The 16,621-nt window shown below is 38.1% G+C and overlaps 1 protein-coding gene across 8 annotated transcripts; it reads right to left on the bottom strand.

Annotated features, from left to right (window-relative positions):
- Positions 1 to 599: 599 nt before the first annotated feature.
- MOCS2 (molybdenum cofactor synthesis 2) lies at positions 600 to 16,367 on the bottom strand. Of its 8 annotated transcripts, none has more exons than XM_043993342.1 (6): positions 16,128 to 16,362; positions 13,175 to 13,296; positions 7,189 to 7,316; positions 6,257 to 6,407; positions 5,300 to 5,423; positions 600 to 1,343 (listed from the first exon to the last, which is right to left on the bottom strand). In XM_043993342.1, the coding sequence occupies exons 1-6, from the start codon at positions 16,143 to 16,145 to the stop codon at positions 1,266 to 1,268; spliced, it is 621 nt and encodes a 206-aa protein (XP_043849277.1). In that variant the 5' UTR covers positions 16,146 to 16,362; the 3' UTR covers positions 600 to 1,265. The 8 variants fall into 8 exon arrangements, 7 of the variants coding, with proteins under 7 accessions (XP_043849277.1, XP_043849312.1, XP_043849331.1 ...); XM_043993377.1 differs by lacking the exon at positions 13,175 to 13,296 and adding an exon at positions 9,459 to 9,603 and having other exon boundaries at positions 16,128 to 16,361; XM_043993396.1 differs by lacking the exon at positions 16,128 to 16,362 and adding an exon at positions 9,459 to 9,603.
- Positions 16,368 to 16,621: the final 254 nt, after the last annotated feature.

Below are 16,621 nucleotides of genomic sequence, written 5' to 3'. Positions count from 1 at the left end.
ACAGAACTGAGAATGAGTCAACAAAAAAATATACATTGATCTGTGGTAAGAAAGAACTCTGAAGCTTGGAACATACTGTGATGAAATAATGAGATTTAGCAGATACTCAAAGACCCACCTGGAGATTAATCTAGACTGACTGAATCAAGTGAGAGTGATTGACTGCTGATTAACCTACTTCAAGTTAACTGGATTGTAATCACACCTTGAGAACACCTTCAGAACCAATGATTTGGATGACAACCAACCAATCAGCTTGAAGCAGTGTGTAAGGTCCGCCTCTGTTCCAGACCTATAAAAAGCTTCCACAATCAGTTGCTGAGAGAGTTCCTGATTGAAGCATGCTCGTGGAGGAGGACTTGAGGAAGAACCCAACCAGGCTGGAACTCTAGGCTAGGTAGGACTTCTTTTTTTTAACTTTCTGAACTCCTTGTAAATATCTGTATGCTTTAATAAATGTTTAATGCCCCAAGACTGTGCTGAAGCTTCTAATTTAAGGCAATCACACAATATAGATTTGAAACATCACAATACATATAATATTAACTATTTATATTATCTTTGTTGAAAAAATTAATTGACCCTTCATGCCCCAGGAATTGAAGGATATGTATTTTTATTACATATATGTTTTCTAGAGTCATGTCATTATACCTGGTTGGAAGTTAAGTATTAAAAGCACAAAGGCCATTGAACTCTCAGGACTGACTGAAATATTTATTTCAACTTTAAATTTCTTTGCTCCTTGATTTCACATTCCAATTCAAGAGAAGAAAATAACTATACTAGGGTCTCCCATTCCAACTTTACCAATACCTATGTTATTACTGATCTTCTAGGAGGTACAAGAAGGAGAAATACATACCTGTAAGCTGACCACAAAATTAACTTGGTAACAGAACAGGCTCACTTCTCTTATCACTCCCTAAATATAAATCATGTCATTGTTCCTCCCAATGCCTCATTCCTAAATGGCCCCCTATACATTTTCCTTGCTGCCTCACTGGGATGCAATTAAGAGAACCTGCCTTTGGCCAAATATCATGACTCTGTAAGCTAGGTAGTATCATCAAAGATAAGAAAAGTGAGGTTCTGAGCGGTTATTATGACTTTATAACAGTCAAAATGCCTAGTAAGAGTTAGACACAAAGTCCAACTCTGTTCACTATACCATACTGCCTCAGAAAGATCAAAAAGGCTCAGAAATAAAGAAAACAACATGCAATTACAGTAAGTGGAGCAAATTTAGAGTTATAAATTTTCATTTAGTAAAAATTAATCATTTTTGTCCAAAAGCATTCTTTGTTTCTTTTCCAAGATGATGTTTCTTCTTCATAAAGCTCCTAAAAATAAAAAACATAATTTTGAAAATACAGTATTTTTTTCACAATAAGTGTAAAAGTTCTAAATAAAATAGTGGGGACAGCTAGGTGGTGCAGTGGATAGAGCACCGGCCCTGGATTCAGGAGGATCTGAGTTCAAATGCGGCCTCAGACCCTTGACACTTACTAGCTGTGTGACCCTGGGCAAGTCACTTAACCCCAGCTGCCTCACTAAAAAAAAAAAAAAAAAGTCATTACTTAAATTCTTCAGCATCCATTGAAACTCTACTGTGGTGTCGCCGCATGACAAAGTTAATGGAAATGAATTTCCAAGACTTTGCCAAAATATGAGTTCTGGCAGATCCTACCAATCTGGAAAGGACTGACGTATGTATTAGGTGACAACATATGTCTGTTGTCCAAGATTTAGTCTAGTTAAATTCCCAAAGATGTTTCCCCACAGTTAGCCATGGCAATTCAAGATGATCATTTTCTAAGATGTAGAGACACAGATGCCTGGGTAAGTTAGAAGGGTACTCAAACCTACAACATCACAACCTAAATTGTTTTCCTCTAGATATGAGTTTTCCCTATCATAGTCATTCCCAGACTGCTTTAAATCTAAGGTATGGGGGCAGCTAGGTGGCGCAGTGGATAGAGCATCAGCCCTGGAGTCAGGAGTACTTGAGTTCAAATCCGGCCTCAGACACTTAACACTTATTAGCTGTGTGACCCTGGGCAAGTCACTTAACCCCAACTGCCTCACTAAAAAAAAAAAAATCTAAGCTATGATGGATTTGGGTTTAAATCCTGGCTCAGCCACTTATTTTCTATGTGTTTGGTCAAATTCTCTTACCTCTCTAGGCTTCATTTAATAGGCCATGTATTAAATGAAGGAGTTAAACTAAGTGAACTCTAAAATCCTTTCCAAATCTAAATCTGGGAACCCTATGTCCCACTCAGTGAAATAAGGGCCGTTGGCTATAGGGCACTACATTCCTCTCTACTCCCCTTCTATTCTTGAAATACAAACCATAATTATGCTAAATTTATCTGAGGAATATGGGGGTAACACTCTGTCCTTCCTCTCTCTACTGTCCAACCATGTTCTCTCTGGAAGTGGTATACATGCAGGGGGAAGAAGTGAGCCACTCTCAATGGGATTATGCCCCTGTTTCCTTTCCAGACCAAAATTATAATTATCTTCTATGGAAAATCATGGTACATACCAATAACCTGACTAGAACTTTATTCCTATCAGTTGCTTAAAGAAACTGATTTTGGAGACTCGTGTTTCTACCTTACCTGTCTATCCCTGACAACACCCTTAAACAACAGGGCTCCTCCTCCTGTAACACCACCCTTTTTTTTGGTCTGATAAGACTCCTTTATGTCTTTTCAAAGATCCTTAGTCAAAATGGCAGTTGGCTTTCATCTAAGCAGTGACCCAAAGCTTAACCTGTCTGCAAAGACAGAATACTACTTGCCAAGAAAAAGAAGCCCTTTTACTCTTGACTAAATGAACCCTAAGAGGAAGTTACAATGGGGGAAGCTCCTATTATACTCCACAAGAGTAGAAAGCTAAAGCTGAACTAGTAAGGTGCTGATGAACTCTTTAGCTTCCTGGATTAATGATAACACCTCACACTTTCATAGCACAGAGTACTTATAAAATGGGGCTATGTATCCTATAGATAAGACTAAAAAGTTACATAATTGACTCAAGAGCACATAGCTAGTAAAAACCAGAGAAATGGCTTGAATCCTTCCTTTCCAACTCTGAATACACTACACTTTCAGTACAGTACACTACACTACCTGGGCAGTCATCTAGTCCTCTCCACATATTTTTTTAAATTTTATTTTATAGTATTTTTTTCCAATATCACTGTCCCTTCCCAAGCACTCCACTGTTCACATTATCAAGAAACACCATTTGTTTAGATCTAGTTTCCACTCATCGTTTAATATCAACCTCAAAATCCTGTTCTCGGTTAAACCTCATTCTCTATACTGTGGTGGCCCAACTATAATCATTTAATAACAGAAACAGCACTTCTGTCTTTGGAAATACCCTATTTTTTTTTCACAGTACCCAAGACATAATAGGTAGTTAATGAATGTTTGTTATTTGTTAAAATTGAGTAAATTTATTTCTCTCAAGATGTATCATCCCTGATGGCTATTAGAAGTTCCCTCCCATATTTCCTCTACTGAGGATAGGAAGAAAAGATATAAACATCTTACTTTCCTGTCTAATTTTCCCAAGGGTTCAGGGGAGGAAAAACAACAAAAAGAACCCCCCAGAATCCCTAATATAGCTGGAGTAAGGATCATAATCTACCCAGCAGGTCACAGAACAGGAAATGCTTATGGAAAGGGCTAAAAGCTTTTTTAAGACTAAGCAATACCCCACTAGTCACCTATCACAACATTTAAAAGTGAAATATATATTCAAATAAACAATCTTGTTTCTCCTGATATTAAGTACCAAGGATTTCCTTGAAAAATGATAAAAGTAAGTTAACAAAGACCAAGTCTTTCCCCCAAAAATTCTACAAAAACAAAACAAAAAAACTAAATTAAAATCTTTCTGAAAGTATAAGTCAATAATTTGAATTGGTAGGCAATTAGTTGCTAATAATCTGTCTTCTTATCGATTTTAATAGTGTCCCTACTATTACTAAAATGCTTTTTTGTGAACAGGAGTCTTTTTTCATCTTTGTCTTGATACGTTTTTCCCCACTTAGTGCTATTATCTACATCTACTCAAAAGTGCAGCATATATATTTTGATGAATTTAAAAATTAACTCTACTTAAAAAAACAACACACCACACACTTTATTTAATATAATGGCTGGGCAGGGGAAGAGAGTATGGGCAGATTTAGAACAACTTTATCTCCTCCTTCATGAAAATAGACAACCCAGCAACTTGAAAACAAAAAAGAAAAATGTTAAATGAGGTGTTTGTAAGTCTCAGTATCTATGATGTGGTCAAGGCCCAGATTTCATGTTAATGGAAAAAGTTTAAAAAATGTATTTAAAACTAGTTGTTATTTTTTAATTCAATGTATATTGAGTACCTAAATATTATACAGGGAATGTAAAGTCATTTTTTAGGTCTTTAATATTGTTAGCTCAATTCACCACAAATAATCAATCAAACAATTTATTGAGGGCCTAGTATACAATTCAATTAGGACTTGACTCTTCTTTCTGCAGAGAAGCACCATGTTGTCAAAAGCTACTTGAAAGCTACTACTTCCTGGCTCTGGAGCCAAGAAGGCCTGGTTTTAATCCTGCCTCTGACACACACTAACCATTAACCTCTTAGTGGTTCAGGCAATACTTACAGACTATAAATTTCAAAGAAGGTGCCAATTTGTATTTAGAGAGGGGAATTCCCTATGACAATGAAATCACAAGGCTAGTTCCCACCTAGAAGATATTTCAGGTACTGCAGGGGATACAATAAATAGCCCTTGCTCTCAAGGGCCATAAATTCTTCAAATTAAAAAGATATCAAGAAAATGAGTTCAAAGAAGAGATTAATTTGAGCCTGAGTAGTCAGGGAAAAAGTATGAAAATGAAAGTGTGAAGAGGGAATAGCATCCCAAGAAAGGGAACATAGCTAGTAAAGCATAAGCATATTTGAAGAACAGTAAACAGACCAGGATGGCTAAAAAAGAACTCACAAGGGAAGTAATGGAATGGAAGGCTGGAAAGGTAGACTGGGAATAGAATGCGGAGGATCTTGAATGTCAAGGTAAGTACTGACTCTGTCCTATATATTTTACAGTTTTTAAATAGGGGAGGGACATGACATGTTGGGATCAGTGTTTTAGGAAGCTAACTGCAATAGATCAGCCCTAAGATGATATGGATTCCTTAGCATACATAATGTGTAAAATGCCTTCATTCCTAAGCATATATAAGTATGGTCAAATTACAAAATCAGATATCAAGATTTTTACCTTTTTCCAAATTGGAACTTTGGCTTTTAATGTATCAATAACATATTTCACAGCTTCAAGGGATGCAGCCCTATGTGCTGAAGACACAGCAATGACCACACTTGCTTCTGTTACTGGAACTAAGCTGAAGTAAGATGAAGGAAAAAAATGTTTTAAAATCAATCTGATCAACTTGTGTTTTAAGTAACAAAGGTAATTTGCTAGGTACAACTTATAGGGTTTGCTATAAGAATATCATATAGTTCTTAAATAGAGTGTTGAAACTATATTCCATACCATAATTATATTCATATGGGAAAAGAGAATTTGAGCCAATCTGTTGTTATGCATCTATCCTATCTTTTAGAGAAGGGAAAGAATCAATTATATTATACACATGGGTACATCATGTTGAATATTCTATGGTACTTCTAAGTAGAGACAGTATTTTCTATGTAATTTCCATTGTACATTGTAGCCCCTAGTAAATCCCCATTTCAAGAACTCCCTAGAAAACCTGAAACTCCATTTATCTTAATTATATAAGAATGAAAACTAAATTAAACATCTGCTAGTCACTTTACTTTAAGGGTGCTGGTCCATTAGATTCATAGACCATGGACAATTGAGAATTTTCAAGAATGTTAAGTACATCCTATAGCCATATTTTTGCTAATTCCCATGGCTATCAGACTGAGCACAATATGTGTAGAAAGAACTGGAATAATTTATGCTGATGAATTTAGTGTTTGGGGAAAAAAAAGAGAAAAAAAAAACAAGTGAAAAAGCTGAAAAAGGAAGCCAAAAGTGAATATCACAATGGCTCTCAGATTTCTACTACATATATATCCTCTCCCCCTGATATAGTTCAGTTGCAGGATTATCGTGTCAAATGCTCCACATTATGATCAACACAAGTTTTAAAATGGGCAGCAAATGGTATTGAAATTTACAAAGATGCAACGAGGTCCAGCTCACCCAAGCCGATGACACACAGCTATGTGCTTGACTGGCCACTGCTGTCTAACAGCAGCACATATTTTTCTGACTTCAGCTTCCGCCATTGGCACATATGCTTCATATTCTAAGCTAACAACTTTTTTCCCTTCAAAGTTATTTCTTGTAGTCCCTAAAATAAAAGAAAAAAATTAATTAGTAACATCGCATATTTCCTTAAAAATACAAATATTATGGTACCTTCAACAAAAGAAAGATTATTTTTTTCTTCACAGAACAGTAACCTTAATCAGTCCAAAATCAATTTTTTTTTTGGCATGGCAATGGGGGTTAAGTGACTTGCCCAGGGTCACACAGCTAATGAGTGTCAAGTATCTGAGGTGGCATTTGAACTCAGGTCCTCCTGAATCCACGGCCAGTGCTTTATCCATTGAGCCACCTAGCTGCGCCCCCAATATCAATTTAAAAGCTTTCCAGAACCTGTGTAGCAATTATAATTGCTACATAAAAATAATCTTTAGGCCCAGATTTAAGAGGAAAGCTAAATATAGAATAATTATTTCACTCAGAGGAATGAAAGTGTTCCTCTTATGGCACCACAGGATGATATTCAACACTCAAAAGAAAATAATTTATGTTACTGTATCGTTTCTATGACAGGAAAATTTTTCTTCAAAATTAAAGAGAAAAAATAAAAAGATTCTAAGTAATGACAGTACATTTTTTTCTGATCCTTACATATTAGAATTTGAGTTGCAGTTTTTTGGAACTTACTAAAATACCAATAACATATTAAACAACTAAGTTCCTCAACATCACATTTGTCAGAATATTTACTTGTAAATTTTGAAAATGTTAACTAAGAAGTCATGTTTTAGCTGAGCAGAAGCAGAACCATCAGAAGATAGGATTGTTCCTGTGCTACTTACAACAGTGTGAAAATTAAAACTCACCCACAAACAGAGACACAGCTCCACAGACAGGAGAAATCACCAACTGTGAGACTTCATCTACTGAGAGCTTCTCAGCAGTAAATTTGATTATATCTTTAGGTTTGTCTTCAATTGCATTCATAGATTCCCTAGAAACAAAAATATTTACAGAAATCACTAAGCATTATTACTAACCCTTTCCTTCCTTCTCAAGTATTAAAAGATAAAAAACAAAAAAACAAGTCAGTTAAATGAGATGATGAGGTGAAACCAGTTGGATACTGAGGATGGAAGTCCCTAGCTCATGGGTTAATTGTGTATGATGTATTTTCTAATGTAGTCAGTTATGTTTTGGGAGAGAGAGGCTTTAATTTACATTCATGTAGGGTATATCAGGAGTAATTACATGTCAAGTGTGATGAAAATAACAAAACTCTTTCATATTCACAACACGATTTGCTCTTTACAAAGTGCTCTCTTTACAGCAACTTTGTGAGAGGTGATACGAATATTATTATCCCCATTTTACAGATTGGAAAACTGAAGCTCAGAGCAGTGATGTGACTTGCTCAGGCCATAAAACTGAAGGCTGAGTTGAGACTCAAGATCCAGAAGGATAGGAATCCTTCTACAGCTACAATCTGTCTTCAAAGACCTTAAAGTTCAAGTCGACACTGCTGACAGTTATCTCCCCTATATGCACTCCAGCCTCTGGAAGGACAAACAAATCGGCTCTGATGACTCATTTCCTTCCACTCCACAATTTCCCTAACTGCCACACTATAGTGAATGCCACTTATTATTACATCTGGCAAATGCAATCCTATTACACACACCTTGACCCTGAAGTCAGCTGTCTTCATCCTCCTCCCTTCCTCTCTGCACTGGAGTTGATCTTGTACTCAGTCCCAAGGGGTTCTAGTTGCAGCAGTGAGAAGGGAGGAAAAAGCTGATAATTACAGCACAAGTCATGATCACAACTTGTGCTATATCTGGCCATATATCTAGGGAAAGAAAAGTTTCTTCCATACTATTACTCAATACCAAAGCAAAGGTCTAAAAGATATAGCCAAGCACAGCTACAGTCAACTCACCACCATATTTTCTTTCCACCTCTTATTCTTTTTGTTTTGTTTTGTTTTGCGGGGCAATGAGGGTCACCCAGCTAGTAAGTGTCAAGTATCTGAGGCTGGATTTGAACTCAGGTCCTCCTGAATCCAGGACCAGTGCTTTATCCACTGTGCCACCCAGCTGCCCCTCTTCTTTTTCCTTAAAGAACCATAATGAATAAGCAAACTTAGGTCTGGAAACTTTAAAACAGAGCTTATTTCCACAGCCATAATTTATGTTCCTCAAATGGCCCACACCACTACAAGAATAATTTATGACTAGGTCTGGGATTATGTAACACAAATTCTGAAATATTTTTTTTAAACTGGAGAAATGTAACAGATTCATATGCATGAAATACTCCTCCTTATATAAATCCAGAGAAGGCAAACAATGCATGCTCTCTCTCTGTCTATACAAATACATACATATATTGATGTATTATATATATGCATCTGTGTATGTATTTTATATAACTATTATGCCACTTTAACATGGATAACATAAACCACGCCACATTCTTCCTGTTTACATTAAGCCAAGGCTGGGACACCGATATACATTAAATGATCACCTTATACTATGCACAATTAAGGCCAGATTTCCGTTGAATAGTTTACAAAGATGATATGGCCCTGACATGCCAGGGTGGCACTACTTGAGGCATTGTTTGTCAGGTCCACACAAAAGAAATGAATGCTATGCCTGTTGTGAAGTATAATGTTTTCCCATTCCAGCAATGAAGAACTCCTTTGTCCATTAGAGCCCTTGATTAAGATTCTTGTGTACGTGAATGAGACACAGACCCAAAACAGGAAGCAGTGTAGTATAAAGGAAAGATAAATGAGTCTGCAGTCAGAGGACTTGGGTTCAAATTATACATCTGCTGACTGTTAACTAGATGACCTTGAGCAAATCGCTTAATTTCCCTGGGTTTCAAGCTTCCTTATGCGTAAAGTAAGGAAATTGGCCCAGATGCATCCTGAAGTCCCTTCTAGTTCTAGATCTATGACTCTATAAGGCAGGAATGCTTCAAATTGATATTAGCATGGCATCTTAGAACAAAAATAACTGGTCCAGGCATACAACAAAAAACCAGCAAGCCCAAGAGAACTGCTGATGAGTTTTCTCATATCTTTTTCTTCTATGTAACACTGGTAACAAGTGGAAACCATACATACCCCAACTGCCCAGAGATACTATCCTCCGCTAATGGGGGGAATGACTGCAATCTCGTCACCTGGCTGTAGGAACAGGAGCTGATCTCCAAGCTGGACATATTCCTGACGAACAGCAAATATCACTTGATCTCTTACATCAGCTAACCTGAAGAAAACATAAAAGCTAAGCCATCATTTTAAAGGAGCTGTCAAAGTTGTGATAAGTAAGTTTCTTAAAACCAATAAGTAAAATTTCATTCTTTTCAAAATCCAAAATATGGAAACCCAATCCAGAGAAGATATATTTATTATTCTATAAACAAAGGCAAGAAACACATAGAAAAAATGAAAAAACAAACAAGTATTGAGCCATTTGTGAGATAGGAGGGAAAAAGTAAAATGAAACCACACAGTAAATGATATACATTATTCTGCGTTACTCTCCCTTTGTATAGGCTAAATTCCTTTAAGAAAGAACTCAAAACAAAAAGGCAAATCTCTTGCTCAAAATCAATCTCTCTTTTCTATCCCAAGCGGAAACAGAATATTTTATCCCTGCATTCTGTACTTCATGTACTGCATTTGTATACTGATAACCCCATAAGTCAAGATTTAAACCTACTTATGTTGAACTTTTTTACTGATATATTTAGAGGAATATGATATGGCATGGTATATATGGCTATTACAATGGAATTCTGCTATATCCTTAAATAATTATTAAATGCCAATAAAGGCATAAATTATCATTTTTGTTGAATGTCATCCCAAAGCTTTCAACTCATGGTTTTTTGTTGGTTTGTTTGTTTGGGCAATGAGGGTTAAGTGACTTGCCCATGGTCACACAGCTAGTTAAGTGTCAAGTGTCTGAGGCTGGATTTGAACTCAAGTCCTCCTGAATCCAAGGCCAGTGCTTTATCCACTGCACCACCTAGCTGCCCCCTCAACTCATGTTTTAATGAGAAAATAGCTAGCCTCTTCGGACTAGCAGTTAAGCCCTTTCACTGCTCTCCCCACTTAAGCAAAAAGATGATATTAGATGTCTAATAAACCAGCAGCTGGTGATCAAGATAGTATTTACTATAAAGTGTCTTTTTTCTTGTCTTCACCTATGATTTCACCCTCTGGTGTTGCAGGTCAGTGACTGATCTTAGAGTCTTTTTTTTTTTTTTAGTGAGGCAATTGGGGTTAAGTGACTTGCCCAGGGTCACACAGCTAGTAAGTGTTAAGTGTCTGAGGACGGATTTGAACTCAGGTACTCCTGACTCCAGGGCCGGTGCTCTATCCACTGCGCCACCTAGCTGCCCCGATCTTAGAGTCTTAAACACTTTCCTGGGGCACTGAGATATTAAATGCCTTGCCTGTCATCAGGCATGTGTCAGAAACAGATCTTTCTTTCTGACTCCAAGGCCAGGCCCCTAACCAATATGCCACTCTGTTTCTTTCTGTGAGTCATAAAGCATTTTTAAAAACACACGTGCTAACACTGGCCCTGGATTCAGGAGGTCCTGACTTCAAATCTGGCCTCAGACACTTGACACTTAGTAGCTGTGTGACTCTGGGCAAATTGCTTAACCCTCATTGCCCCGCAAAAAAACCCCAAAACAAAACAAAACAAAACAAACTTTGGGCAGCTAGGCGGTGTAGTGGATAAAGCATTGGCCCTGGATTCAAGAGGACCTGAATTCAAATCCGGCCTCAGACAATTGACACTTATTAGCTGTGTGACCCTGGGCAAGTCCCTTAACCCTCATTGCTCTGCCCCCCCCCAAAAAAGTATAAAAACACATGTGCTGCAGATGACATATACTAGGCCATAGGAAAGAGGATTTCCCAAAACCTCTTCCATAGCAGTCATCTTCTGGGCAGGGCCAATGATGTTTCCACAGGATCAGGCACATGAATGGCCTCTTTTTTTTTTTTTAAAGCTCTATGAACAGGCAGGCAAACTCAAAATAGCAAGTGGTTGAGTTCAACCCCAGGCTGTTCATTCAGTCTGACTCTAAGATGAATATAATAAGTTGTTCATATAAACAAAAGTAGAGGTAACTACAAGTCTGTATATTCTTTCCTAACAGCTATTAATCATTGCTAAAACTATGATGTCAAATATGGTACCAATTTATATCTACATTAAAATGTCTACAACAAATGTCTACATTACACATTAAAGCTACATTACAAAATAAGTATAAAAATAATTTATAGGGGCAGCTAGGTGGCGCAGTGGATAAAGCACTGGCCTTGGATTCAGGAGGACCTGAGTTCAAATTCGGTTTCAGACACTTAACACTTAACTAGCTGTGTGACCCTGGGCAAGTCGCTTAACCCTCATTGCCCTGCAAAAAAAAAAACCAATAATAATAATAATAATTTATACATGTCCTAAAGTTATAATGACTATTATTTTTTCAAAACTTGAAGAAATGAATGTAAGAAAGTAAAATTCTGTAGCAAACTTTGTTTTCTGATGTCTTTGCGACATTTCAACTTTAAAATGTTTGTTTGTAAAGAGCTCAAACTTATTTAAAAAAAATTCCAGAACAAGATTTGTTGCAATTAATAGAGATTACAGGCTTTGGAGCAGGTAGGGTCCTTAGGGACTGCCTAATTAAAACACCCTATTTTATAGATGAGAAAACTGAGACCCTAGCAGACAAAGTGAATGAACTAAGATTACACAGGTAAAAAATGCAGCAAAGTCAGTGTTCAAATCCATTTCTCCTGACTCAAAATTCAATTCTATTTCCACTGTACCACATTAACTCCATGTCTGCCCAAGAAAAAAAAAAAGGTTAAGAAGTGATATAAAATAAACTGATATAAAATAAAATCTATCAGTGAAAAATAAACCAATGTAGTGTATCCTTTCTTTGATAACAAATTTGCATATCTTTACATTCAGACTTGCTTAAATTCACTCACTTTTTTTTTTTAGCTGTCTGTTTTACAGATTCTAGATAAGACAGGGCTATGGGAACCTGCTGTGTGAACTGGAAATGTTGGGAAATAACTGAATCAGGAATTTTGTAAAGAGATGAGGACCAGCAATACTACTTAAGATCAGTCCGTTTACAGGTCAGAATCTGGCAGGACGAAGTCTACAAGGTGTCCCTCTCTCCCTTATATAGAAAATCTGGGTCCTGCCTTAGGATGATATCAGCTAACCTGACTATGTGCAAAAGCAAAAAGAAAACAAAACACAGAACCTGCAATATACCATATCATCAAACAGACAAATAATAACGAAAAAGCAGCCTTAGGACTAACATAAATAATGGGCAAGAACAGAAAAAAAAAAAGAATATCTGTAAGATCAAGAATAAAGGTTACTTAATTCATCCCTGCCAGGGGAAAACAGTTGTGCCAACTGGTTGATGGAACTACACAGATGGTATGGGAATGTATCTTTAAGATCATCTAGTTGAACTCCTTCATTTCAGAGGAAAGTAAACTAAGGTCTAGAGAAGTTAAGTGACTTGTCAAAGGTCACAGAGCTAATTTGGCATAAACTCAGGACCTCTGATACCTGGTATTCTTAAAGCTTTTTTCTGCTGTGCCACAATGCCTTCTTTATTCTCTGGAGACTATAGGAACCGTGTCTCACCAGTAGAAAAAGACGTCTTGGGATAAAGTCCAGTCTACCCTGTTACACTGAAGGAGCTCTCAATGATCACCCCCCTCACAAAAAGTCCCCCACCCCACCCACCCAACGTAGTCCACAAATATTAAACTACCTAGGATGTCGACTTTCAATCTCTTCCCAGAGCTTCAGAGACTTTATTTGTTGTGGCACAGAAATGGTCTCTGAACGAACACCAGTTAATTCAGCACTTCTTGCAAAATACAACACAGTAACCTACAGAGAGCAGGGGGGAGGAAAGGTCATCAATAACACACCACAATCTTATTTTTCCTCCCAAGTAGAAGGAAAAAAACCAAAAATCCAAAACAAAAAAACCTTTAGAATTTTACAGGTGGAAGAGTCCTTCAATACAGTTTAATTCACTTATTTGTTAGATGATGACACTGAAGCCTAAAAGGGGGTCAAAGTCACATGTAATTAATGCCATGAATACACCCTAGGGCTGCTGACTTTCCTGTACACTGTACTTTCTCAGAATATCATAAACATTCAAAGCTTGAATTACTGTACCTTGCAAGTAGAGAATTTTAATTATACAGGCAATGTTTTGCAAACAGTATTTTATAAATGTTTGTTGAAGTGAACTGAAGTTTTATCATATGCTAAAAATGTACATAGAAAAATTATCAATAAGTCAACAAATTTAGACCTTGAGAAATTAATAAAATTCTTAGGTATCTCCAAGAAAAACATTTATGTTTTCAAATTCAAATACTAGAATATAAAGCTTTCTTAGGTCTGTCCTTAAACTTTGAAATATATCAGTCATTTTACTGCTGGAAAAAAAAAACACAATCTTAGACCTGCTTTCGTTTTTATACCATTCAAGTATAAGAATTTCACTGATACGTCAATTTTTAAAAATTAATCTGACCAACTAAGTGAAAATGTTTATGCATCATTGTGAAATATTCAGGGATGCATTATTTTTTTGTTTGTTTTGTTGTGGGGCTATGGGGGTTAAGTGACTTGCCCAGGGTCACATAGCTGGTAAGTATCAAGTGTCTGAGGCTGGATTTGAACTCAGATACTCCTGAATCCAGGGCCAGTGCTTTATCCACTGCCACCTAGCTGCCCCCCCCAACCCGGGATGCATTATTTTAACAGAAAGGACCTCGGTTTCCTCAGCTATAAAATGAGCAGGTTGGAGGGAATGACCTCTACAGCCCCATGACCCAGTTGCTAAAGATTATGTTGTGTAAATATTAAATAAAACTAACATTTACAAAAGCAGGTGAATAGAGGCAAGGATTAAAATTACAACAAGAAACCTGAAATACAGGATAAACAGGTTAATTATTTCCCAGGCTCACTAAAAAACTGGCAACCCTGAATCCAAAGGCATTTCCTGGAGTTAAATAATGCTCCAAATTGCACCAAAAAACATTAACTACAAAACAATCAAAAATTCTAAGTTACTGAAATAAATTCATACTGGCTAATTTCAGATAAATGTAGCCTATTTAAGGGAACTCATGATTCCTGTCATCTTTTTTATTCAAATACTTTTCCAAGCATCTTCAACAAAAGCTATAAATTTACTGATTGCTTTGTAACCTTTAAAAACAGTTGATATTATTCTTACTGAAGCCAAGAGCCAAGACTGTACTACCAAGAGCTGGGGGAGTAAAATAAAAATTAGAGTGAGGCCAATTAAGTTTCACTTCAACCTGACACAAGCCTGACTCCAAACCAGCAAGGTGAACTTTTACTGGGCTGCACAAAACTGAGGGGGGAGAGGGAACGGGTGTTTTTTTAAAGACTTCCCTCTCAATATCCCAGGCACTGTCACAGAAGCCCCACATAACTAAGAACAGATCCCAGGATCACAGATCTAGGCGCAAGGGATCTCTGAGGCTATCCTTTTACAAATGAGGAAACTGAGTCCTAGGGAGGCTAAGTCATCTGCTCAAGGTCGCAGAGGTACATCAGAGGCAGGACTCAACCTAGCTCCTCTGAGATAGAATTCAAAACTTGAAAAAAATTTAAATTTCAATAGGTCATACATGTTTATGCATCCCTATCATTTCTTTTATTATTATTTAATTTGTATTTTTTTCTCCATCACATGGACAAAAGTTTTAACTTTTTAAAATGAGTTCCATATTCTTTCCTTCCCCTCCCTCTTCCCCATCTTGAGAAGGCAAAACGACTTGATATAGATTATGTATGCGTGGTCATGCAAAACATTTCCCACATTAGCCATGTTGCAAAAGAAAAGGACAACACCCCCCTTTTCCAAAGATAATATTTTTTTAAGTATACTTCTTCAGTTCTTTCTCTGAAAGTGAAATAGCATTTTTCATCATGAGTCCCTTAGGAATTGTCTTGGATCATTCTACAGCTACAAACAGTAGCTAAGTCATCTGAATCATTCACGGTTGGTCAGGGACACCATTCTTGTTACTGTTACAATGTTTTGGTTCCGTTCATTTATTCCCATGATTCTTTAGACAAGATTATTTTTCTTGGGGGGGTGGGGAGAGAGGGACGGGTTCGGAAGAGAAGGTGGAGGTCTAGCCCAGTTGGTGCGGGAATATGACAGGGTGACCTGTAACCCATTGGTTTACTCAATCGATCAGTATTTACTAATCGCCCAATATGTGCCAGGCACTGAACTAAGTAGTGGGGAAAAGAGGGAAAAAGGCCAGTCCCTGCCCGCAAGGAGTTACAATCCCAAGAAGAAGAACGTGCAAACACACACACACACACACACACACACCACACACACACACACCAAGCAACCTACTATGTGCCAGTCACTGTACAAAGCGCCGGAGACACAGAAGGAAAGGAAGAACCCTGTCCTCAAGGAGCTTCAATCTAACGGAGGCAACGTGCAAATAAATACCAACAAGCTATGTACAGGATAACTAGGGCATAATACAGGGAAGGAAGCACTCCATTTTCTACGATCATGGCTCTGGAGCCGGAAGGGATCCCGCGGCCATACCCAGGCCAAATCCCTCATTTTCCAGATAGGGAAACTGAGGCCCGGCGAGGTGAAGCGACCCGCCTGAGGTCACACAGCCGGAGGTCCTCACCTGGCTCTGCGGCACCATCCCGCCCCAGGGGCCCTTGACTCCGGACACCAGCCACCGACCAGCCACCTCCCCACAGGATCGGACTAGGAGGCGGAGGCAGAGGAGGCGGAGGCAGAGGAGGAGAAAGTGGAGGAGGAAGGCGGAGATCCGCACAGACCAACTGTTTAGGACAAAAAGTTAGCAGACGCCTCCCGCTGCCCGCAGCTGAGCACCGGGACATGCGCAGATGCCAGCTGGAGCGAGCTACCACGCGCGAACTTGGGGAGTGTGGCCCCACCCTTTTACTCCCCGCCTACCCTCGCAGGCCGTGATATCGCGAGAACTTCCGCGTTTCTGCTGTATCAGGAGAGCAGCGTCACGTCGTCATTTAAAAGCGCCCGAAGTGGGCGTCGCATGTGTTTCGTCCAAAAGGGCAAAGGCGGTCACACGGTCGGTTTTTAGGTTTCTATTTCCTTTCTCTGCATGGTCGCCTTTGAGACGCGACGCGGAGGTAC

This window comes from Dromiciops gliroides, chromosome 1 (assembly GCF_019393635.1).
Source record: "Dromiciops gliroides isolate mDroGli1 chromosome 1, mDroGli1.pri, whole genome shotgun sequence".
Classification (NCBI taxonomy): domain Eukaryota; kingdom Metazoa; phylum Chordata; class Mammalia; order Microbiotheria; family Microbiotheriidae; genus Dromiciops; species Dromiciops gliroides.
Note: the sequence above shows the minus strand (reverse complement) of the source record. Positions and strands in the feature narration are given on the sequence as shown.

Coding starts and splice junctions, on each gene's coding strand:
- MOCS2 (XM_043993342.1), bottom strand. Junction 7,317..13,174: donor ATTGAAAGTCGACATCCTAG/GTAGTTTAATAT, acceptor TTTTGTTTCTAG/GGAATCTATGAATGCAATTG. Junction 5,424..6,256: donor GCTGTGTGTCATCGGCTTGG/GTGAGCTGGACC, acceptor ATCTTACTTCAG/CTTAGTTCCAGTAACAGAAG.